Source organism: Symphalangus syndactylus, chromosome 3, assembly GCF_028878055.3.
Source record: "Symphalangus syndactylus isolate Jambi chromosome 3, NHGRI_mSymSyn1-v2.1_pri, whole genome shotgun sequence".
Taxonomy (NCBI): domain Eukaryota; kingdom Metazoa; phylum Chordata; class Mammalia; order Primates; family Hylobatidae; genus Symphalangus; species Symphalangus syndactylus.
Window position 1 is genome coordinate 105,496,967 of NC_072425.2, and position 24,451 is coordinate 105,521,417.

At 40.9% G+C, this 24,451-nt stretch overlaps 1 protein-coding gene across 1 annotated transcript in view; it reads left to right on the plus strand.

Annotated features, from left to right (window-relative positions):
* The first annotated feature begins 1,136 nt into the window (after positions 1 to 1,136).
* Positions 1,137 to 24,451, plus strand: part of PON3 (paraoxonase 3) — a 35,333-nt gene continuing 12,018 nt past the window's right edge. Inside the window, exons 1-4 of the mRNA XM_055269980.1 lie at positions 1,137 to 1,235; positions 2,805 to 2,875; positions 9,785 to 9,840; positions 23,962 to 24,127. Of these exons, the coding sequence (XP_055125955.1) occupies positions 1,162 to 1,235; positions 2,805 to 2,875; positions 9,785 to 9,840; positions 23,962 to 24,127 (367 nt within the window). The 5' untranslated portion in view covers positions 1,137 to 1,161. The remainder of the gene's footprint in view (positions 1,236 to 2,804; positions 2,876 to 9,784; positions 9,841 to 23,961; positions 24,128 to 24,451) is intronic.

Below are 24,451 nucleotides of genomic sequence, written 5' to 3' on the forward strand. Positions count from 1 at the left end.
GACAGCTGCGTGACCTACAGCAAGCCACATAAGCAATCTGTGCTGCAGGTCTCACCTGTAAAATTGGGGTAAAGCTACCCACACTCCAGAGATTGTGTTGATAATTAAATGCGTTAACATAGGTAAAGGTGTCAGCACAGGCAAAGCACACAGTCAGTACTGCATAAGCGGTGGGCTTCATTATTCATCCTGTAATTACGTATTCATACTAGAATCACGTATCCCATAGGTCAGGGACCACCTTTTCTTTTCTTAATACCCCCAGGATTGGCAAATCTTGCTCTCTCAACAAATAGTTTACTCGGTGGAACCCAGCAGAACTAATATTTCTTTCTGTCCGTAAATAAAAATAGATCATGCTTGAAGATGCTACTTTGCCCGAACTCCTCAAGTCTTCCCCCATCTTCAGTTCCTCCCCCTCCAACCTGGTCTTCGTCAAGAGAGGGGAAAGCGCATTTCTTGCCTGGCAGGAACTCAAGACCTAGAAGAAAGAGGGCCTATCCTGCCAAGGAAACGACCTTCCCCTTCCTCGCCTCTGCTCCTCTTCCCGTTTCCTATGTCTTTTCCTTCTTTTCTCCTGGTGTTTCCTTCTCCTGTTAACTGTGGGGACAGACACAGATATTCACATGTCCGTCTGGGCAGCACACTCCGAGGTAAGGCACGAAGGTCAGGAGACAGGTTCCTGTGCCCCAAATTCTGGAGAAGATGAGTTAAAGGTCTTCGCTTCGATTACCTTCGCCCTTCCCGTGTCTCGGGAGCAATTCAGTGTCGCCTCACGTCTTGCCTTGCAGAAGTCCGGAGTTCCGGCCCTGAACTGGAGCTCCGGTTTCCCCCTCAGGCCATCTGAGGAACTGAGGTAGGATTTCGCGGGTGTTAGGAGCAAACTCCCACCACAACTCGGTCCCGGGCTCCCTCTCCGTTGAGCCTTGACTTCTGCCCAAAAAACAAGGAATCGTGTGCGTGAAGGTGGCCTTGAACCCGGGCGGTGGGGCTGGGCGGGACTCGTCAGCGCCCTGCTGCCGCACCCGGGCCGCTCACCTGAGTGGGAGGCGTGCGCGGGCGGGGCCGAGCGGGCCCCAATCCTTAGGCGAGGCAGGAACCGCCCGCCACGCCCCCGGGAGCTCTCGGCGCCGCGCAGTCCCCGCTGGGCACCCCGAGACCATGGGGAAGCTCGTGGCGCTGGTCCTGCTGGGGGTCGGCCTGTCCTTAGTCGGGGAGATGTTCCTGGCGTTTAGGTGAGTGGCATCTTGACGCGGCGTCTTCGACTCTCTTTCTCTCCTCTTCCAAGTGAGGTCAGGGGCTGCCTGGCGCCCCCTTCCTAGCGGGTAGGAAAGAGCAACTTTGGAATCTCACTCCTCCGTCGCACCCAGCAAACCGCCCCTTGAGACTCGCTTATGGGGAAAGTGAGCTACTTGAGTTTCCAAAGACTGCCGAGCCGAATTACTCCCATTTATTTTTTGAAGGTTATGATCCCCCACTTTGCTTTCTGAAGGTCATGACCCCCTTTTACTTTGTGAACGTGATGACCCCTTTCCCAGCTCGCCCTCAACATTCTGCTTGGGAAAAAAGGACGTCCATTGGAAACGCTGGACTTGGGAGAGAGGATCAGGCTACCAGTTGGATGTTTATGGCTGACTGAGACATTGCCCAGATCTAGCTAACCACACAGAAGTACTGGATTATGGAACCTATCCTAGATTTTAAGAGCTGGCCAGACAGCAGGGCAAGCCAGCTGAAACCTGCAGGCGGTAACTGGCATTTTGTAGGCATTTGACCTTTTGAAGTGGAAGATACAATGGTGATAGCCAGCCTAGAAATGTCTCAGGAAAAGTCAATACTGGGCTAGAAAGAAGAACCTTTAAGTGATAATAATATACATTCATGAGTGGATCGAAAGCCTCTGCTTGCTCTCAGTTGTCTTTGAGTGTTTATGTATTTCTCTTAGTAGAAGCTGGTCTTCTCAGAGGATCACGTCTAGAATCTGTTGAGGTGCCTGGTGCCTATTAGTAATACTTCCAGTTTGAGAGTTTTATTGTTACATTTGCTCCCAGTGCGACCACATGGAGAATCATAAAATAATAGTAATAATAATAAAGTAGATCTAAGGGTATTTTTTAAATAAATGACTGTAAGATAAGTATTGAGTCTTCCTGAATATACCTTAATAAAAATTTTAAATTATCCCTGATATTAGAAGAATGTGGAAACATTCCATTTCACTCTGGAAACAAGAAAATTGTGTTGAAAAATAAATCGGCCAATTGTTTAAATTGTGGTTGGTTTAATGAATTTACATACTTGCGGAGTAAGTCAGCGTAAAATTTAAAAATTAAAGCAAAAGTGATAGAGTTTGACAATTAGGAGACCCTGTTGAATTTTGGGAAAGCAGTCTGGAAGGAAAAGTTCAAAGGGCAAGACTGTAGGGGATTAAGTGCAGATTTATAACAGATGATACTTCAGAAAATTAAGTAGAGCTATTTTGTGCATTTAAATTAATAATATTGTTCAGTTACTCATACTATTAAATAATGTCTTTTATTTGGGCAGCAGAATGTTTTCCATGTTGAATCATATTATATAGTTTTCAGCAATAATTGGGTAAGGTTAGCTGATATAGGTAAAATACCCACATAATGTCTACATTATGTAAATAAACATAAAAAGAGGTACCTACTTACTTGTTATGTCATTCATAAATTATGATAAAGATAGTTAACCAACATGAAGATGATTGAAGTCCACATTTAAACGTACATTTTGAATGCTGTGCCTTGACTTCCAGGGTTGGGTTTTATCTTCTACAGAGAAAGGATGAATGCCTCTCGAGAAGTGGAGCCAGTAGAACCTGAAAACTGTCGCCTTATTGAGGAACTTGGTATGTATGTGACAGTACCAAGAGGAGCCAGCACACCTTCTCTACCAGCTCATTTAATTACCTGTCACTGCTTAAGCCCTCCCAGTGGGACATCTGCCCCGTCCACTCTGCCCCATGCAAGGTCTTCAGGGGTGTGCTAAATGACATTCTTTGTGGGTTTTTCTCAGCACATTTCCTTACTGACATCTCTCCACATTACCTAAAGAATGTCATTGATCACACCCTGGTTTTCCCCTCACTGAATGCTTCTCCTTTCCCATCTGTGGTATTTCACTCTCCTCCTTGTCCTCTGTTACATTTCTTTTTTTTTTTTTTTTGCTTCCTTTCTTCTTTCCTTCCTCCCTCCCTTTCCTTATTGTCATTCCTGGCTTCAAGTGTTATTTTTTTTCAAACAATATGACGTAGCCCCTCCCCTCAAGAACCTCACAGCAGGCTGGGCACAGTGGCTCACACCTGTAATCCCAGCACTTGGGAGGCCGAGGGGGAGGAATCATGAGGTCAGGAGATCGAGACCATCCTGGCCAACATAGTGAAACCCCATCTCTGCTAAAAATACAACAATTAGCCGGGCATGGTGGTGGCGCGTGCCTGTAATCCCAGCTACTCGGAAGGCTGAGGCAGGAGAATCACTTGAACCAGGGAATCATCATCGGAGGTTGCAGTGAGCCGAGATTGCGCCATTGCACTCCAGCCTGGCAGCAGAGCGAGACTTTGTCTTAAAAAAAATAATAAATAAAGGAACCTCACAACCTACCTACCTTCTTTTAAAAAAATTCATCAAAAATCCACGGCCCAGTCCCTAACCTTTCAAACTGCAGCCCTTCTTTTTTAGTCAGTTAAAGGGTAGCCGCACCTCAAACTCTCCCTAACCTGAAATCTATTTTACATTTCTGTCGTTTTCTGCCTCATCCTCCCACCCACAACCAGCTCTGCTTCTAGACTTTTCCTATGTATGGTACCCCCATTCTCAAAAGATTCAGTTCAAAATCCAGGAACCATTGTTCCCCGCTTGTCCCTCATGCTTCTACGTGAGACATGGGCTAATCTCACCTACTAGTTAATGCCACAACTGCTTATTTGGGCTCCACAGCTCCAATTCTTCCTGACATTGCTGACAGAAAAATAAAATAAAATCAGGCTAGATTGTGTTCCCTGTTCTGGGAATATGTTCTTTCACTTTCTCACCTTTGCTTATGAAATTCCCTCCAAACTTACTGATTCCTCTGTCTCTGCTTACTGAAATCAGCTGCAAAATTCATCTCCTTCCTCTGAACTCTCACAGCACTCTGAAGCTCCGATTCACTTATGACACCTGCCACCTGCCTTATATTATAGCTAGCAGTGTTCTCTCTTTCACTATCAGATTGTAAACTCCCTAGGGCCAATAACTGTGACTTATTTATTAGAATGTGATGAGATAGCTTATTTTGGGATATGATGTTCTATTTTATTGCTACATTTAAAAATACAGAAAAAGTACCCTTTTGATTTGAGTTTTCTGCCTTTTTTTGCCTCTCAATTTCTAAAAAATAAAGTAATCTGAACCTTGCACTCCCTAGTCTTAGAGGTGATTTGTGCTAGCAGCTGGAAAGCAGAAGAAACTGAAGAAACTGCCTTTCCTGAATTGTTTTTAAAAACTGAGCCCCTTCAAGGGATTCTGGTGGAGAAGGGATATGAATATGTGGATATCTTTGAATAATGGGGACCCTTATCCCACTGGCTGACAGCATTCTGGGAGAGGAGCAGGACCTCAGAAGGAATGGTTGCAACGTATCTTTAGGGACGCTGGACCCTGTGTTCCAGCTAAGGTAAAGACCTTGTGTCAATGCATGACATGGAAGTAGCAGAATTGTCTAAATTAAAGGGGCAAGTAACTTTGGCAATGAATAATTCGATGATACGTAGTGTAGAATGAATGCCAGTGGCCTTTCCAAATCATTCTGCTTAGGTTTAGAACCCACCACCTAAAATGATTTCATAACCCTAACAGAGAAACCCAGTAATGACTCAGATTGGATTTTCCATCAACTTAGTGAAATGGGATATCAGAGTGATTTAATTTGATTTTAAAAATAAGGAAATGTGACATTTACTCATTTGTTTACTGTTTTGTGGTGTAGTAGTATTCATATTCACTATACAAATAACTGTCAAAATATATAAGCCTGCAAATAATTAAGAGGTATAATTAGACTAGATGATTGGTAAGGTCTAGTCTGACTCGAATTGTATCACTCAACTAGAGTTGAGAAGGTAAAATTAGAGTTAATATTGTAAGTCTTAGGTCAATGTTCTGATTATCCAAATATTTTGAAGAAAGTGACTTAAATAGTTGGAAGCAGGCTGGGAGCAGAAGAAAGAAATGCCATGTTACTTCTCATGTCTATTGGCATATGTTTGGTGAACTAAACAAGTTAGAATGATGATGGGTCATGTGTCAGTAGGACAATACTGATATATATCTTTTGAAAAAGCTGCTTTATCAAAGGCCTGGTGACTATGAGCAGCCTGTTGAGTCCTTTACGAACGTCTACATCATCCTCATAACCAATTTGTAAAGTGGATGCTGCTATCTATGCTTTGCAGATTAGGAAATTGACATACAGAAGAATTAAGTTGCTTGCCCAATGGTCTGGAACTAGGGGGTGATGGGCTTAGCTTATGAGCCAAGATCGTTTCCTTCTATGCCTTTGTACTCTCGGTTGTGTAACATTACCTTTCTGATCTACTGACAACACATTTTTTATTTTGGAAGCTTCAGGAAAGTATTGCAACAGTGGAAAACAGAAAATCTGAGATGCAAACAGCTGAAATATCACTAGATATATGTTAATCAAAACAAGGCAAACTAGATATTTAAATTAAGATAATGGATAAGATAATATTCAAAAGTCACAACTAGTTGAGGAGTAGAGGCTTAATAAAGCCCTGAAAAGCTGCTGAAGGATTTTAGGTAGGGTACAGTAGGCTGTAACAGAGCTGGAGAAAAATTCTTACTTGTGTTTTCAAGACCCAGACTTTTGAGGTTTATTTTATTGGTGGAAGAAACCCTTATTTTGTTTTTCTTCTCCAGTATTTTTTTCTGGGAAGAGAAGTTGAAAGGTGAAATATATCTTTCTCTGGAAATCGTATCTCATAGATCTTTTTGTGTTACGTTCATCTTTTTTTCCAAGGCTTTGAGGGTCAAGGATTGTTTTAACCAGGACGTTATCTGGCTGCCCTTGGCATCTAATCAAAGCTGCACTTGAAATATGAATACTTCAGTAGGGCTTTCACTGAGCAGGATTATCGAGTAGGTGGCTTCTGTATTTAATACCTACGTACCTTCCCTTCCACTCCTTTCCATTCTATAGCTTCCCATGTCTCCAGTATATGCTTCTACTCCATAATAGTTTCCATGTGTTTTCTTAGCTGGCTATCAGAAACTTCTCTCCAAGATGTGAAGTGACGATAATAAAATTAACTGATAGTAATGCTTTGATGTGATCCTTTATCAGAGTGCTTGTAGGGGATGACTGGAGAAATGAAGAAAAGAGTAAAGAAATGAAGTTATGCCAAGTAGCAGTAGGGTTGGCAGGCTAAGAAGCAGTCGGCACCTATTCATAAGACTGATTTTAGACTTAGCTGTGGGGTTTTAATGATAGTTGTGCATAGGCTAATAAGTGTGTGGGAAAGACTCAGAGGAAGGTATCCTGGGGGCTTTTGCTCCCACAGGTGCCATTGTTGCTGAGATGCATGGGGCCTGTCATGCAGGCACAGTGTAGGTGGGAAGGAGCGGTGGTGATACTGTGCAATCTTGTGTGGTAATTCTTTTCCACTGCTGAGTGCAAAGCACCAGCTTTTCCATGCTCTGGATGGAGCAAGTAAATAAAGACAGGCACAACACGTCTGAAAAATGCCCACTCTGTTTTAGGTGAGTTATTGAAGTAGGTTTATGCTGTCAGAGGAGACATGTAAAATTGTGTTTGGAAGAGAAGAGGAGCCAAACACAATTCAGGATATCTTGGACTCAGAAATCATCACCCACTTTTCAATAGTTTAAGCTGAATACAAGACAAAGTTCAAAAAACAAAAAGTGTTTATTTCTTTTTTGAACCAGCCAGCTTCATTAAGAGCTTCTGCAGTGAAAAGGAAGTATTATGTTGGGTATAAGGATACAACACTGAATAAAACCCAGTCCTTGCCTTCAGAAAGCAGACCATCTAGTAGGAAATTAACAAGTAAACAGAAGGGTGCAGCTCAGTATGAGAAAGATCATGTAGACATAGTCATAGATAACCATATTATACATAAAATGGATGCTGAAACCAGGAAAGTTTGCATAGGTTGAGAAGGTGGCCCCGAAACTCCGGGAGCCTGTGGCCTTGGCCAAGTAGAGGTAAGATTAGGATGGGGAAGGTCTGAGTGTTGCAAGGAGAAAGGAACATATGCACAGATGTGCTGGTGAATGAGTCTGGCCCATTTCACAAACTACTCACAGCACAGTAGTAAGTACCACAGCATAGCTGCAATGTAGAGTGGAGTGTGGGGCCACAATAACTGAGACTGGAGCCAAGATGTTTGGGACCTAGACCAAAGAGCTTGGGATTTATACTGCCAGCCCTAGTGGGCCTCTGGGAGGTTTTAAGCAGGAGGGTAACAAGGTCAACCTTAAATTTTAAAATATGACTCTCAGCAGTGCAGAGAATGGGTCCAGGGAAGCAAAGCTGAGTTATTGGGAAACTATTGTAGAAATCCAAGAGGAAGTCCTAGAGCTTGAATGACTGGTGATCAGTTGGATTTGGAAATTAAGGAAAAGGAATGCATCAAAGATAACTCCAAGCTTCCTGCTCTGGGTGTTTGTGGAATGGGGGCACCATTCATTGAAGTAGGAATATAGGAAATGGAGCAGATTCGAAGGAGAAACATTCCGATCAGTTTGGGACCTGTGGAATATAAGAAATAAAAGACCCAGGTAGAAATGTCCAACCTGCAGGTTAATACAAAGGTCTGGAACTTGGAAGAAAGCTTTGGGCTTGATTTAGAGATTGGGGATTCAAGAGCATCCAGGTGGAAACTGAAGCCATCTGCCATGACCCATGTGGGACTAGAGTGCGTCATCTGGGGAAAATGAGTGCTCTGCCATGAGAAAGAGCCATGGTCAGACAGATCCTGGAAAATATCCACCTTTAGGACAGAGATGGGAATGAGATTAAGGTACAAGGAAACCAAGAAGAGAGTGCAGAGAGGAAGGAGAAACACCAGAAAAGTAACCAACCAGTATTCAATGCAATTTTTTAAATGGCTTTATTCAGTTTGCTGGATTCTTCTGATGTCTATGCCATTTCATGTGGAAATAGCTATCGAGGTACCATATATAGGTAAATCTTGATTAACTGCAATGCCTAGGAAATGGGAAGTTCTGGTTAATTTGATTTTCATATTTCTAGGTGGGGATTACTTTCAACCTTCAGTATACTGAATAAAATAAACTCTTTCTCAACTTCTAAGTGCCTATTGTTCACCATTTTATTGATTTCAGTTTGCATCTTCTTTGACTTTGCTGCAATTTTCTTTTTCATATTTTCCCCTATACTTCCCCCATTGCCTTTTAACATTCTAGTAACCCAGTACCCTAGGCAGCCATTTCCCCACATGTTCCAATAACTATGACTGTGTAGCAAACCACCCCAAAACTTAATGACTTAAAACAACCACCATTATTTTGCTCAAGAATGTGCAATTTTGACAGGGCACAGTGTAGGCAGTCCACTCTGTTTCATTTACGTCAGCTAAAGTGACTCACAGGTTGGGAACTAGAGTCATCTCTAGCTCCTATGGCCTGAGCTAAAGATAATGCTGACTTTCCACTTTGGGTGATCCCTCTGTACTCTTTCCTCTGTAGTTTTACAATAGCCAGACTTTTTACATTTTGATCCAGAGTTCCCAAGGTGCATGTCTTAAGAAATAGAGAGACAGCCAGTGGCAGCTATGACTATGACTTAGCCTTGGATGTTATGTGGCATTGCATTTATCTTATTCTATTTGTCAAGGCAGTTACAAAGTTCTACCCAGCTTCAACAGGGGAGAATATAGACTTTACCTCTTGCTGGAGGAGTCTGAACATCACATTTTAAGAACAAATGGCTGTGGTACATATTGGTTTTGATGTATTTGTAGAATATAGTTTGCCACACTAGATAACCATTGCCTTCAATCTCACTTCTGTCTACTCGGAACCACGTCATATGCAGATCTCAGTTCCTACTAGAAGCCATGACAGCTCCTTTTTCATCTTGTCCTCAGTCAAAACTTACTTATTATATGTCTCTTTCCATAGAAAAAAATGCTGAAAACTAGCTCTTACTGAGAAAAAAGATCTAACTAAACTTTCATATTAATACTCAGTAATCTTTCATATTCATTTATACTCATTAATTTATGACTTAATAATTTCCCAATATGATTGTATAATATAGTGTTTTAGGCTTTATGTTGGAAGAGAAGGAATGCTTGGCAGAGAGGCCTGTAATAAAAGACCTTCACGATTATGACTTTCCAGATTTTATCACTGAGTCTATAGAGCAGCCTTCTATGGGGGATAAAGCTGAATCTCTCAGGACATGCCCTGTAAATTGTTACTTAAAGAGTAAATCTAGGATATGAGTTTATTTTCTAGGTATTTGCCTTTTTCTCCTGAAAATGGGGTTCTAAAAAAGGATTTAATATTTGAGGAGTCTGACTCAAGCTTTACTATAGAGTAGCATGCCTGTGAGATTCCCCAAAGTTAATATAGTTTCCCAAGTAAATAGTTGAACAAGTCAACAATTTCTAAAAGAAGTTTCCAAAAGATATTTGTAGTTTGGACTGTGAGATGTATTTTTTAAGCCTTTGTATATGCATTTTTCTGATTCTACCCTTCTTTTGCAGAAAATGGCTCTGAAGATATTGATATACTTCCTAGTGGGCTGGCTTTTATCTCCAGTGTGAGTATTTTCCATGCTTCTCTGATGCTCACGTCAATAGCTGTATAGACAGTGCATTAATATTGTCCTCTGGAGCTGCCAGATGGATCCCTATGCTCTCATCCCACCTTTGGGTAAACCAGTCAACTAAAAAAGCCAAAACAGGATTTTGGAGGGCTAATTAGAACACCACAGGAATGCCCAGCTTTGACTGCCTCATGGTGGGCAAGTCCCTGTGGGTAGTGACGTACTCAGTAGGGTCTTGATAAATGTGTATTGATTTCCACTCGATTCCTAGGCTAGTCTCCAGTTCTGTCCTATTGCTATCCATTCTCATCATTGCCCTATTTGACTGGGCTTCCACTCTGGTAGTCATCTTCCCACTAACTGGTATTCCTCTCACCATGTCTGCCTTTATTTGGAGCTCTGCAAATGTTTGTGGATCGAATATTAACCGTGTTACTCGATTTAAAACTCTAAGCACTTTCCATCTTGGGTTCCCTGCCATTCTTAACAAGTCTTTCAAAGAGAAATAGAGAAGAGACTGCATTTTAATTCCCAATACTGTCTTCACAGGAATAATCAAGAAGTTACACCAGGTACAGCATTTCGGTAAACAAAAAAATGTGTATTTATGAGATGTTGAAAATTTTCATATATTAATATTTGTTAAATCAATTGCATTTTGGAATGGGGATATGATTTTGAAAAAGTATATTTACCACATTTTCAATGTGAATTCTGATTGCTGGAATTGGATGTCTAATATTCCATTTGGGGCAATAAAATACCACCAAAGAACATGGATTTTGAATTTAAATATTTTTGGCCAAAAAAGGGGTACATATAATAACTGTGGCCTGAATTTATAAATTCATAAGTACATACAGTAGAATAGAGTGAGGCTCTCATTTGGACCTTAAACTGCTGCTGGTGTCACTGCTGGAACTGGTGCTAGTCTGTGTGGGCAAGATTTTATTTCTTTATTTTTCCTTCAAAATCAAGGATAAAACAAAATGGTCTAGAAAAGCTTTTTCCTTGTTGACTTAAATTTTCTATTGTCAGTTTAGTGTTTTTTTTATTATACTTTAAGTTCTAGGGTACATGTGCACAACGTGCAGGTTTGTTCCATAGTTATACATGTGCCATGCTGGTTTCCTATACCCATTAACTTGTCATTTACATTAGGTATTTCTCCTAACGCTATCCCTCCCCCAGCCTGCCATACCCTGACAGGCCCCAGTGTGTGATGTTCCCTGCCCTGTGTTCATGTGTTCTCATTGTTCAACTCCCACTTATGAGTGAAAACATGCGGTGTCTGGTTTTCTGTCCTTGTGATAGTTTGCTGAGATGGTAGTTTTCAGTTTCATCCATGTGCCTGCAAAGGACATGAACTCATCCTTTTTTATGGCTGCATAGTATTCCATGGTGTATATGTGACACATTTTCTTAATCCAGTCTATCACTGATGGACATTTGGGTTGGTTCCAAGTCATTACTATTGTGAATAGTGCTGCAATAAACATACATGTGCATGTGTCTTTATAGTAGCATGATTTATAATCCTTTGGGTATATACCCAGTAATGGGATTGCTGGGTCAAGTGGTATTTCTAGTTCTAGACCCTTGAGGAACTGCCACACTGTCTTCCACAATGGTTGAACTAATTTACACTCCCACCAACAGTGTAAAAGCGTTCCTATTTCTCCACATCTTCTCCACCATCTGTTGTTTCCTGACTTTTTAATGATCGCCATTCTAACTGGCGTGAGATGGTATCTCATTGTGGTTTTCATTTACATTTCTCTGATGACCAGTGATGATGAGCATTTATTCATGTCTGTTGACTGCATAAATGTCTTCTTTTGAGAAGTGTCAGTTCATATTCTTTGCCCACTTTTTGATGGGGTTGTTTGTTTTTTTCTTGTAAATTTGTTTAAGTTCCTTGTAGATTCTGGATATTAGCCCTTTGTCAGATGGGTAGATTGCAAAAATTTTCTCCCATTCCGTAGGCTGCTTGTTCACTCTGATGATAGTTTCTTTTGCTGGGCAGAAGCTCTTTAGTTAAATTAGATCCCATTTGTGAATTTTGGTTTTTGTTGCCATTGCTTTTGGTGTTTTAGTCATGAAGTCTTTGCCCATGCCTATGTCCTGAATGGTATTGCCTAGGTTTTCTTATAGGGTTTTTATGGTTTTAGGTCTTACATTTAAGTCTTTAATCCATCTTGAATTAATTTTTGTATAAGCGTGAGGAAGGGATCCAGTTTCGGCTTTCTACATATGGCTAGCCAGTTTTCCCAGCACCATTTATTACATAGGGTATAATTTTCCCATTGCTTGTTTTTGTCAGGTTTGTCAAAGATCAGATAGTTGTAGATGTGTGGTGTTTTTTATGAGGCCTGTGTTCTGTTCCATAGGTCTATATATCTGTTTTGGTACCAGTACCATGCTGTTTTGGTTACTGTAGCCTTGTAGTATAGCTTGAAGTCAGGTAGCATGATACCTCCAGCTTTGTTCTTTTTGCTTAGGATTGTCTTGGCTTTGCGGGCCCTTATTTGATTCCATATGAACTTTAAAGTAGTTTTTTCCAATTCTGTGAAGAAAGTCATTGGTAGCTTGATGGGAATGGCATTGAATCTATAAATTACCCTAAGCAGTATGGCCATTTTCATGATATTGATTCTTCCTGTCCATGAGCATGGAATGTTCTTCCATTTGTTTGTGTCCTCTTTTATTTTGTTGAGCAGTGGTTTGTAGTTCTCCTTGAAGAGGTCCTTCACATCCCTTGTAAGTTGGATTCCCAGGTATTTTATTCTCTTTACAGTAATTGTGAATGGGAGTTCACTCATGGTTGGCTCTCTGTTTGTCTATTATTGGTGTCTAGGAATGCTTGTGACTTTTGCACATTGATTTTTTTATCCTGAGACTTTGCTGAAGTTGCTTATCAGCTTAAGGAGATTTGAGGCTCAGACAATGGGATTTTCTAAATATACAATCATGTCGTCTGCAAACAGAGACAATTTGCCATCCTCTTTTCCTAATTGAATACGCTTTATTTCTTTCTCTTGCCCGATTGCCCTGGCCAGAATTTCCAACACTATGTTGAATAGGAGTGGTGAGAGAGGGCATCCTTGTCTTGTGCCGGTTTTCAAAGAGAACACTTCCAGTTTTTGCCTATTCAGTATGATATTGGCTATGGATTTGTCATAAATAGCTCTTATTATTTTGAGATATGTTCTATCAATAACTAGTTTATTGAGAGTTTTTAGCATGAAGCGCTGTTGAATTTTGTCAAAGGCCTTTTCTGCATCTATTGAGATAATCATGTGTTTTTTGTCATTGGTTCTGTTTATGTGATGGATTACCTTTATTGATTTGTGTATGTTGAACCAGCCTTGCATCCTAGGGATGAAGCCGACTTGATCATGGTGGGTAAGCTTTTTGATGTGTTGCTGGATTCGGTTTGCCAGTATTTTTTTGAGGGAGGATTTTCGCATCAATGTTCATCAGGGATATTGGCCTAAAATTCTCTTTTTTTGTTGTGTCTCTGCCAGGCTTTGGTATCAGGATGATGCTAGCCTCATAAAATGAGTTAGAGAGGATTCCCTCTTTTTCTATTGATTGGAATAGTTTCAGAAGGAATGGTACCAGCTCCTCTTTGTACCTCTGGTAGAATTTGTGAATCCGTCTGGTCCTGGACTTTCATTGGTTGGTAGGCTATTAATTATTGCCTCAATTTCAGAGCCTGTTATTGGTCTATTCAGAGATTCAACTTTTTCCTGGTTTAATCCTGGGAGGGTGGATGTGTCTAGGAATTTATCCATTTCTTTTAAATTTTCTAGTTTATTTGTGTAGAGCTGTTTTTAGTATTCTCTGATGGTAATTTGTATTTCTGTGGGATAAGTGGTGATATCCCCTTTATCATTTTTTATTGCATCTATTTGATTCATCTCTCATTTCTTCTTTATTAGTCTTGCTAGTGGTCTATTTGTTGATTTTTTCAAAAAAGCAGCTCCTGGATTCATTGATTTTTGGAAGGGGTTTTCATGTATCTATCTCCTTCAGTTCTGCTCTGATCTTAGTTATTTATTGCCCTCTGGTAGCTTTTGAATTTGTTTGCTCTTGCTTCTGTAGTTCTTTTAATTGTGAATAACCAGATAGCATCATGATGATGGATCAAATTCACACATAAGAATGCTAACCTGAAATGTAAATGGGCTAGGTGACAATTTTAGATCTTTCCTGCTTCCTCTTATGGGCATTTAGTGCTATAAATTTCCCTCTACACACTGCTTTAAATGTGTTCCAGAGATTCTGGTACATTGTGTCTTTGATGTCATTGATGTCAAAGAAAATCTTTATTTCTGCCTTCATTTCGTTATTTACCCAGTAGTCATTCAGGAACAGGTTGTTCAGTTTCCATGTAGTTGTGTAGTTTTGAGTGAGTTTCTTAATCTGGAGTTCTAATTTGATTGTACTGTGGTCTGAGAGACAGTTTGTGCTTTCTGTTCTTTTGCATTTGCTAAGGAATGTTAACTTCCAATTATGTGGTCAATTTTAGAATAAGTGCAATGTGGTGCTGAGAAGAATGTATATTCTGTTGATTTTGGCTGAAGAGTTCTGTGTGTGTCTATTAGATCTTCTTGGCCCAGAGCTGAGTTCAAGTCCTGGATATCCTTATTAACCTTCTGTCTCGTTCATCTGTCTAATATTGGCAGTGGGGTGTTAAAGTCTCCCATTAGTATTGTGTGGGAGTCTAAGTCTCTTGGCAGGTCTCTAAGGACTTGCTTTATGAATCTGGGTGCTCCTGTATTGGGTGCATATACATTTAGGATAGTTAGCTCTTCTTGTTGAATTGATCCCTCTACCATTATGTAATGGCCTTCTTTGTCTCTTTTGATCTTTGTTGGTTTAAAGTCTATTTTATCAGAGACTAGGATTGCAAAGCCTGCCTTTTTTTGTTTTCCATTTGCTTGATAGATCTTCCTCCATCCCTTTATTTTGAGTCTATGTGTGTCTCTGCACATGAGATGGGTTTCCTGCATACAGCACACTGATGGGTCTTGACTCTTTATCCAATTTGCCAGTCTGTGTCTTTTAATGAGAGCATTTAGCCCACTTACATTTAAGGTTAATATTGTTATGTGTGAATTTGATCCTGTCAATCCTGTCATTATGATGTTAGCTGGTTATTTTGCTCATTAGTTGATGCAGTTTCTTCCTAGCCTCAATGGTCTTTACAATTTGTCATGTTTTTGCAGTGGCTGGTACTGGTTGTTCCTTTCCATGTTTAGTGCTTCCTTCAGGAGCTCTTGTAGGGCAGGCCTGGTGGTGACCAAATCTCTCAGCATTTGCTTGTCTGTAAAGTATTTTATTTCTCCTTCACTTATGAATCTTAGTTTGGCTGGATATGAAATTCTGTGTTGAAAATTCTTTTCTTTAAGAACGTTGAATATTGGCCCCCACTCTCTTCTGGTTTGTAGAGTTTCTACTGAGAGATCAGATGTCAGTCTGATGGGCTTCCCTTTGTGGGTAACCTGACCTTTCTCTCTGGCTGCCCTTAACATTTTTTCCTTCATTTCAACCTTGGTGAGTCTGACAATTATGTGTCTTGGAGTTGCTCTTCTCGAGGAATATCTTTGTGGCATTCTTTGTATTTCCTGAATTTGAATGTTGGCCTGCCTTGCTAGGTTGGGGAAGTTCTCCTGGATAATATCCTGCAGAGTGTTTTCCAACTTGGTTCCATTCTCCCTGTCACTTTCAGGTACACCAATCAAACGTAGATTTGGTCTTTTCACATAGTCCCGTATTTCTTAGAGGCTTTGTTCATTTCTTTTTATTCTTTTTTCTCTAAACTTCTCTTCTTGCTTCATTTTATTCATTTGATCTTCAATCACTGTTACTCTTTCTTCCACTTGATCGAATTGGCTACTGAAGCTTGTGCATTAGTCATGTAGTTCTCATGCCATGGTTTACAGCTCCATCAGGTCCTTTAAGGACTTCTCTGCATTGGTTATTCTAGTTAGCCATTTGTCTAATCTTTTTTCAAGGTTTTTAACTTCTTTGCCATGGGTTCGAACTTCCTCCTTTAGCTCGGAGAAGTTTGATTGTCGGAAACCTTCTTCTCTCAACTTGTCAAAGTCATTTTCTGTCCAGCTTTGTTCCATTGCTGGTGAGGGGCTGCATTCCTTTGGAGGAGGAGAGGCACCCTGATTTTTAGAATTTTCAGTTTTTCTGTTCTGTTTTTTCCCATCTTTGTGGTTTTATCTACCTTTGGTCTTTGATGATACTGACGTAGAGATGGGATTTTGGTGTGGATGTCCTTTCTGTTTGTTAGTTTTCCTTCTAAGAGTCAGGACCCTCATCTGCAGGTCTGTTGGAGTTTGCTGGAGGTCCACTCCAGACCCTGTTTGCCTGGGTATCAGCAGCAGAGGCTGCAGAACAGTGCATATTGCTGAACAGCAAATGTTGCTGTCTGATTGTTCCTCTAGAGGTTTCATCTCAGAGGGGTGCTTGGCCATGTGAGATGTCAGTCTGCGCCTACTGGGGTGTGCCTCCCAGTTAGGCTACTTGGGAGTCAGGGACCCACTTGAGGAGGCAGTCTGCCCCTTCTCAGATCACCAGCTGCGTGCTGGGAGAACCACTACTCTCTTCAAAGCTGTCAGACAGGGACATTTTCTGCAGAGGTTTCTGCTGCCTTTTGTTCGGCTATGCCCTGCCCCCAGAGGTGGAGTCTACAGAGGCAGGCAGGCATCCTTGAGCTGCAGTGGGCTCCACCCAGTTCGAGCTTCCTGGCCACTTTGTTTACCTACTCAAGCCTCAGCAATTGCAGGCACCCCTCCCCCAGCCTCACTGCTCCCTTGCAGTTTGATCTCAAACTGCTGTGCTAGCAATGAACAAGGCTCTGTGGGCATGGGACCCTCCGAGCCAGGTGCGGAATATAATCTCTTGGTGTGCTGTTTGCTAAGACCATTGGAAAAGTGCAGTATTAGGGTGGGAGTGACCCGATTTTCCAGGTGCCGTCTGTCACAGCTTTGCTTGGCTATGAAAGGGAATTCCCTGACCCCTTGCACTTCCCTGCTGAGGTGATGCCTTGCCCTGCTTCGGCTCACACTTGGTGTGCTGCACCAACTGTCCTGCACCCACTCTCTGACAAGCCCCAGTGAGATGAACCCGGTACCTCAGTTGGAAATGCAGAAATCACCAGTCTTCTGCGTCACTCACACTGGGAGCTGTAGACTGGAGCTGTTCCTATTCGGCCATCTTGGATGGATGCATGTATATTTAGGATAGTTAGCTCTTCTTGTTGAATTGTTCCCTTTACCATTATGTAATGGCCTTCTTTGTCTCTTTTGATCTTTGTTAGTTTAAAGTCTGTTTTATCAGAGACCAGGATTGCAACTCCTGCTTTTTTTTTTTTTTTTTTTTGGTTTTTATTTGCTTTGTAGATCTGCCTCCATCCCTTTATTTTGAGCCTATGTGTATCTTAGCACATGAGATGGGTCTCCTGAATACAGCACACAGATGGGTCTTGACTCTATCCAATTTGCCAGTCTGTGTCTTTTAATTGGGGCATTTAGCCCATTTACATTTAAGGTTAATATTGTTATGTGTGAATTTGGCCCTGTCATTATGATGTTAGCTGGTTATTTTGCCCATTAATTTATGCAGTTTCTTCCTAGCATTGATGGTCTTTACAATGTGGCATGTTTTTGCAGTGGCTGGTACCAGTTGTTCCTTTCCATGTTTAGTGCTTCCTTCAGGAGCTCTTGTAAGGCAGGCCTGGCAGTGACAGAATCTCTCAGCATTTGTTGTCTGTAAAGGATTTTATTTCTCCTTCACTTATGAAGCTTAGTTTGGCTGGATATGAAATTCTGGGTTGAAAATTCTTTTCTTTAAGAATGTTGAATATTGGCCCCCACTCTCTTCTGGCTTGTAGGATTTGTGCTGAGAGATCTGCTGTTAGTCTGATGGGCTTCCTTTTGTGGGTAACCCAGCCTTTCTCTCTGGCTGCCTTTAACATTTTTTCCTTCATTTCAACCTTGGTGAATCTGACAATTATATGTCTTGGAGTTGCTCTTCTCAAGGAGTATCTTTGTGATGTTCTCTTTATTTCCTGAATTTGAATGTTGGCCTGACTTGCTAGGTTGGGGAAGTTCTCCTGGATAATATCCTGAAGAGTGTTTTCTAACTTGGATCCATTCTCCCTGTCACCTTCAGGAACACCAATCGAACGTAGATTTGGTCTTTTCACAGAGTCCCATATTTCTTGGAGGCTTTGTTCGTTTTTTTTCACTCTTCTCTAATCTTGTCATCTCACTTTATTTCATTAATTTGATCTTCAATCACTTATATCCTTTCTTCCACTTGATCAAATTGGCTATTGAAGCTTGTGCATGCATCAGGAAGTTCTCGTGCCATGGTTTTCAGCTCCATCAGGTTGTTTAAGGTCTTCTCTACACTGTTTATTCTAGTTATCCATTTGTCTAACCTTTTTTCAAGGTTTTCAGCTTCCTTGCGATGGGTTAGAACATGCTCCTTTAGCTCGGAGAAGTTTGTTATTACTGACCTTCTGAAGCCTACTTCTGTCAACTCATCACACTCATTCTTCATCCAGTTTTGTTTCTTTGCTGGCAAGGAGCTGTGATTCTTTGGAGAAGAGGCACTCTGGTTTTTGGAATTTTCAGCTTTTCTGCTCTGGTTTCTCCCCATCTTTGTGGTTTTATCTACCTTTGGTCTTTGATGTTGGTGACCTACAGATGGGGTTTTGGTGTAGATGTGCTCTTTGTTGATGTTGATGCTATTCCTTTCTGTTTGTTAGTTTTCCTTCTAACAGTCAGGCCCCTCAGCTGCAGGTCTGTTGGAGTTTGCTGGAGGTCCACTCCAGACCCTGTTTGCCTGGGTATCACCAGTGGAGGCTGCAGAACAGCAAATATTGCTGCCTGATTTTTCTTCTGGAAGCTTTGTCCCAGAGGGGCATCCGCCTGTATGAGGTGTCTGTCAGCCCCTACTGGGAGGTGTCTCCCAGTCAGGCTACATGGGTGTCAGAGACCCACTTGAGGAGGCAGTCTGTCTGTTCTCAGAGCTCAAATGCCATGCTGGGAGAACTACTGCTCTCTTCAGAGCTGTCAGACAGGGACGTTTAGGTCTGCTGAAGCTGTCTGCTGCCTTTTGTTCTGATTTGCCCTGCCCACAGAGGTGGAATCTACAGCAAGGCAGTAGGCCTTGCTGAGTTGTGGTGGGCTCTGCCCAGTTCAAGCTTCCCGGCCTCTTTGTTTACACTGTGAGCACAAAACCGCCTACTCAAGCCTCAGCAATGGTGGACGCCCCTCCCCCTGCCAAGCTGCAGCATTGCAGGTTGATCTCAGACTGCTGTGCTAGCAGTGAGCAAGGCTCAGTGGGCGTAGGACCCACTGAGCCAGACACGGGAGGGAATTTCCTGGTCTGCTGGTTGCGAAGGCTGTGGGAAAAGCACAGTATTTGGGCAGGAGTGTACTGTTCCTCCAGGTACAGACTGTCACGGCTTCCTTTGGCTAGGAAAGGGAAATCCCCTGACCCCTTGCACTTCCTGGGTGAGGCGACACCGTGCCCCACTTTGGCTTTCCCTCCATGGGCTGCACCCACTGTCCAACCAGTCTCAATGAGATGGACCAGGTACTCAGTTGGAAATGCAGAAATCACCTGTCTTCTGTGTTGATCTCGCTGGGAGCTGCAGACTGGAGCTGTTCCTATTCTGCCATCTTAGAAGCCTCCTTTCAGTTTAAATTTTCAATGTTATGCCAAATACACCACTAAAAGTGATTATTCTATAGCTAGGAGATTTATTTGCTGTTGTGAAATAATGTTTGTCCTTCCTACTGTATGTTTTCTTTTCTTTTTGTTTAATTTTCACTGGAACTAAAAGTTCTGAATCATTGCTATACAGGAAGTATATATTTTCATCACAAATAATTTTATGAGAAATGTTAACATGAAGCTTTAAATACTGGATCTCCTTTTGTAAATGAACAAACAACTTATAGGATAAGGATTATGTTGTTTGCTTGTTTGTAATCATTCTGCACTATAATAAATTCAGGACCTTGTTCTTTTGGTTTCTCCTTTTACCCTTTTTTGCCATCCTAGAAGATGTTTGGAAGTTGCTGATTTGGAGAATAATTCTGTGCAGTAGATATTTCTAGTCTATTTAGGGATGACAAACAGGATATTTTCTTCCCTGCCTTGGGACTTGACATGCTTCTCTTTGACTCCAAGATTACTCCCTTCTTCACACTTTGCCAGCTAACTCCCACTTCTTTGTGAGGGTTCATTGTGGTGGCACTTTACTTCCTCAGGAGAGTCTTCCCTGGCACTCTCTTGTGGGGTGAGGTGCCTCTTCAATGTTCCCTCTTGAATATTCCCTCACATCCTCTGAGTTTAGGCTGTTATAAACCACACCATACTTATGTGCTTGCTCTAGGTTTCAAGATCCTTGAACTCAAGACTTTGGAGCATGTATTGACATGTCCAACACTGAACATACTACCAGGCATTTGCAAGTCCTCGAATATTTACTGAGTACATGTGGTGGTGGATGAGGATAGTGGAAGAGTTCATTGATTGTCCACATATACCTGTAGTTTGTTGGGAAAAATAAGATTCCTGCATGTCTAGATGATGATTTTCATCACTTTCACCAGTGAATGGTATGAAAAGAATTGCTTACAGTCATTAACACACAGTTGGTTTGCTGCCACAAATTCCTACCTAACTGCTTTACACAGAAAACTAGGTGAATGTGAAGCCATTTATCAGAAGTGTTTCTTTGATCATCACACTTAATCTAGACCAAGCTTGTTTGCAGTGCCCTGCCCTTATCTATCTATCAGATTATTTTATTTCTGTAACATCCAGTCTTTCCACTAGCTGGCTATGCTCCACCTTTCTCCAAGCTACCAAGGTACTTGCCATTGTGTTCTGTCTTGAGCTGCCTTCCTGAGCAATATTGTTTACTTCCAAACCTTTCTGTATGTGTGGCAGAGAGAGTCTGAACAATAAATGATCTGAGTGATTTAGGCAAATCACTCTTCTAGGCCTCATTTCCCTCATGTGAAAGGGAAGATGTGAGATTAGATGCCCCTAATATATTTATATATATATAATTATTATATATTTTTTATTTTTAACGTGTGTGTGTATATATATATACATACATATACACACACATACATATATATATATATATATATGTACACACATACATATATACATAAAATTTTTTCTCCAGTACTACTATTATCTGAGCCATTGAGCTTGGTGATAAATTGATTATGGGGAAAAGAGTGGATTGAAAATTGAATTTTATGGTCTGATGTTGGGGAGCATAGTGATGTCCTTAACTGAGAAGAATAGATATAAATGAGAGGATGGATTCGAGGGGAGAATGTTGATTTTGGTTTTGACTAGTTGATTTTGAGCTGCCCTTTGGGAGGAAGTTGGGAATGCAAGCTAGAGTTACAGAGTTACAAATTAATGTGCAGACTTGAAAGTCCTTGATATAAAGGAAATACCTGAATCTTTATGTATAAGATCTGCAAGGAAAGAGCATAGAGTGAGAGGGGAGGAGGGATCGATAAAAACAGAAGGAGGCAGAAATCCAAGAGTCAGGAAGAGGAGCAAGATTTCTATCTGGGAACTCTACTTTTGACGTTTTGATAAGAAAGAAGAAGGTATACTGTAGTGTCGAATGCCACAGAGAAGCAGATTAGAAGTAGAAAAGTTATCAAAATAAAGTAATTTGGAGACCATTTATATGATCTTTATAAGGGTATTTCTACAAACTGGTGGGAGTAGAATACTAACTTCAGGGAATTGAGAGTTGGAGCAGTTTACATTAGGCAATAAGATCAGGTGATGTTTCTAAGAAATTTGATGGTGAGGGGAAGAGAGATAAATGCATATATGAAGAGGCAGTAAAGTTAGGAAAATATTTATTTCAAGGAAGGAAACCTTGTAATTTTTTAGGCCAAAGAAGAAGCTGTTATGAAAAATGAGTGGTAAAGCAACAGAGAGAGGGTGTAATCTCTAGAGACAGACCCTAGAGAACAGGAAACCAAGAAAGCAGGTAAAGGATTTAACCTAAGAACAGAGGAGGGACATTTCTTACTTGAGGAAAGAGAGAGAAAGAAAGAGAATGAATAAAACTGAAGAAGAATTACTGGGACAGAAAGGAAAGAATTATAGGAAATTCATGTTAAATGACATGACATTTTCAGAGACGTAGTAAGTAAAGTCATCCACTCATAATAAAGAGGAAGAAAGGATGGGCTCTAGAACAGTGGTCCCAGACTTTTGGGCACCAGGGACCAGTTTCGTGGAAGACGATTTTTTCCACAGATCGTGGAGGGGGAGTGGGGAATGGTCAAGATAAAACTGTTCTACCTCAGATCATCAGGCATTAGATTCTCATAAGGAGCATCCAACCTAGATCACTTGCAGGCTCAGTTCACAATAGGGTTTGCACTCCTATGAGAATCTAATGCCACTGCTGATCTTACAGAAGGTGGAGCTAAGGTGGTAATGCTCACTCACCCGCAGCTCACCTCCTGTTGTTCCTTGTAAGGCCCAGTTCCTTATAGGCTACGGACCGGTACCAGTCTATGGCACAGGGGTTGGGGACCCCTACTCTAGAAGATAATGAAATAAACTTAGAAGTGAGACATGAGGAAATCCAATAGATTGCCTATCATAATGAGCAAAAAAAATCAATAAACAGTACTAAATGTCTGGCTGAAGTTGGGGTGGTGACTTTGTTGTGGAGTTTTTCAACCTGATTTTAGACTTGCCCTATATAAGAGCTAGACTAAGGCAAAGGGAGTTGAAACAGAATGTGATAAGGAAGCAAAGGGTGTAGCTATTGATGACGACAGAATTATGATCTGGAAGCAGAAGTTTGTGGCTAGGGACATGCCAATCCCTTCTCCAGATGTGCTGACTTAAGGAGAATAAAGAGGGAACAGTGCCTCCTCTGATGAGCTTCTGTAGTGCCAGTGTTGTCTGGGAAAAGCCAGGTTTCCCCCAGATAACATTGGGACATACGATTTGGGCATAGAAGGACTGTTCAAAAAAAGTTTGAAGATATAGCTGGGGTTGTTCAGAAAAGATTGACTACCTCAAGAGGGCTCAGTGGAAGAGCCAGTAATAGTATTATAAGTGTATGTGTACGTGTGTGTAGAAAGGACAGGGAGAGGGAAAGAGGCAGAAAGACAAGGTGAAATAGGAAAGAGAGAATTGTAATAGACTATAAAAGAAGATAAAGTTAGCAGAGAAGATATAAAGTTATTGATATTGATATATATCCAGTGATAGATAGGGGACATGGAGAGGAAGTGGACTGTTTTGTAACTGGTGTAGAATAAACCAACCCCAAGGTTTGTCACAGTGGACTCAGATGCAGCAAAGGCTTCATGCATTCAGGATGCCTATTGTTGATTGATAGCTACCTGATCCTAATAGTAGAAAGGACCACTGTCCAAGTTACTGGAATAAACTTTTTGTGATATTTGAGTAAAGCATTCATGTCAGAATTTTCAGACATACTTATAGGAGCAAAATAGGTCAAAAATAGTCAACTATATAAGACTGGTATCCTTATGTTAATTCTTAGCCAGCTATACTGTTTGCCACTACATGATATAATCATTGTAGGAATGGGAAGGATACAATTAAACTGTACACCCCTTCCCTCTGCTTTGAAGAAGGTTAGTTATAGAATACCAGGACCAGAAATAATCTTACCATCATGTATTTGAACTTCTTCATTTTATAGATGAGGAATGTGAGGTACAGGCATGTGAAGGGATTCACACAAAGTAACAGCCTAGTTTCTTCTGTTATATTTTTTGGCTTAACTCCTTTTCTCTAAATTAAATACTCTTCCTTATCTTGAATATGGTTCTTTCTGTGTTCATAACCAATGTTTAGATGACATCAGTAACATCCCAGATCAGATCATGGAAACAGCTGACAGAGTGAAAAATCCCAGAAATCTAAATGAAATTTAGAACTTTGAACATTTTTATTTGGCTTTGAGATTTTAAATTCCATATGAAAATATTGTTTTGATATGTATATGTGTGCACACTTGTTCTTTATTTTTAAAAGGGATTAAAATATCCAAGCTTGCCAAACTTTGCACCAGATGAACCAGGAAAAATCTTCTTGATGGATCTGAATGAACAAAACCCAAGGGCACAAGCACTAGAAATCAGTGGTGGATTTGACAAAGAATTATTTAATCCACATGGGATCAGTATTTTCATCGACAAAGGTAAAGCCTGTATGTTTAGGGATAAGGGGGAAATGAGGGAAAAAGAAACCATTTATCTCCAGCCCCTCAATATTTATGTAACAGGAAGAGAGAAGATGCTATTTTACCATACAGATATGTTTTTGTAAAATGATAAGTAGGTATAAAACATTGTAAACATTGCATTAAAGAAGGAACGCTAGTATTTTTGGCCCTATGTGGCCTCCTCCTCTTCCTTCTATCCACTTGTCTTCTTGTTTGACTGTCACAGTTTGAATACTGTTCTCAGAAATCTAACATACAAACTAAAGGCCGTTTAGTTTAGTTGTCACTAAAGACAACTGT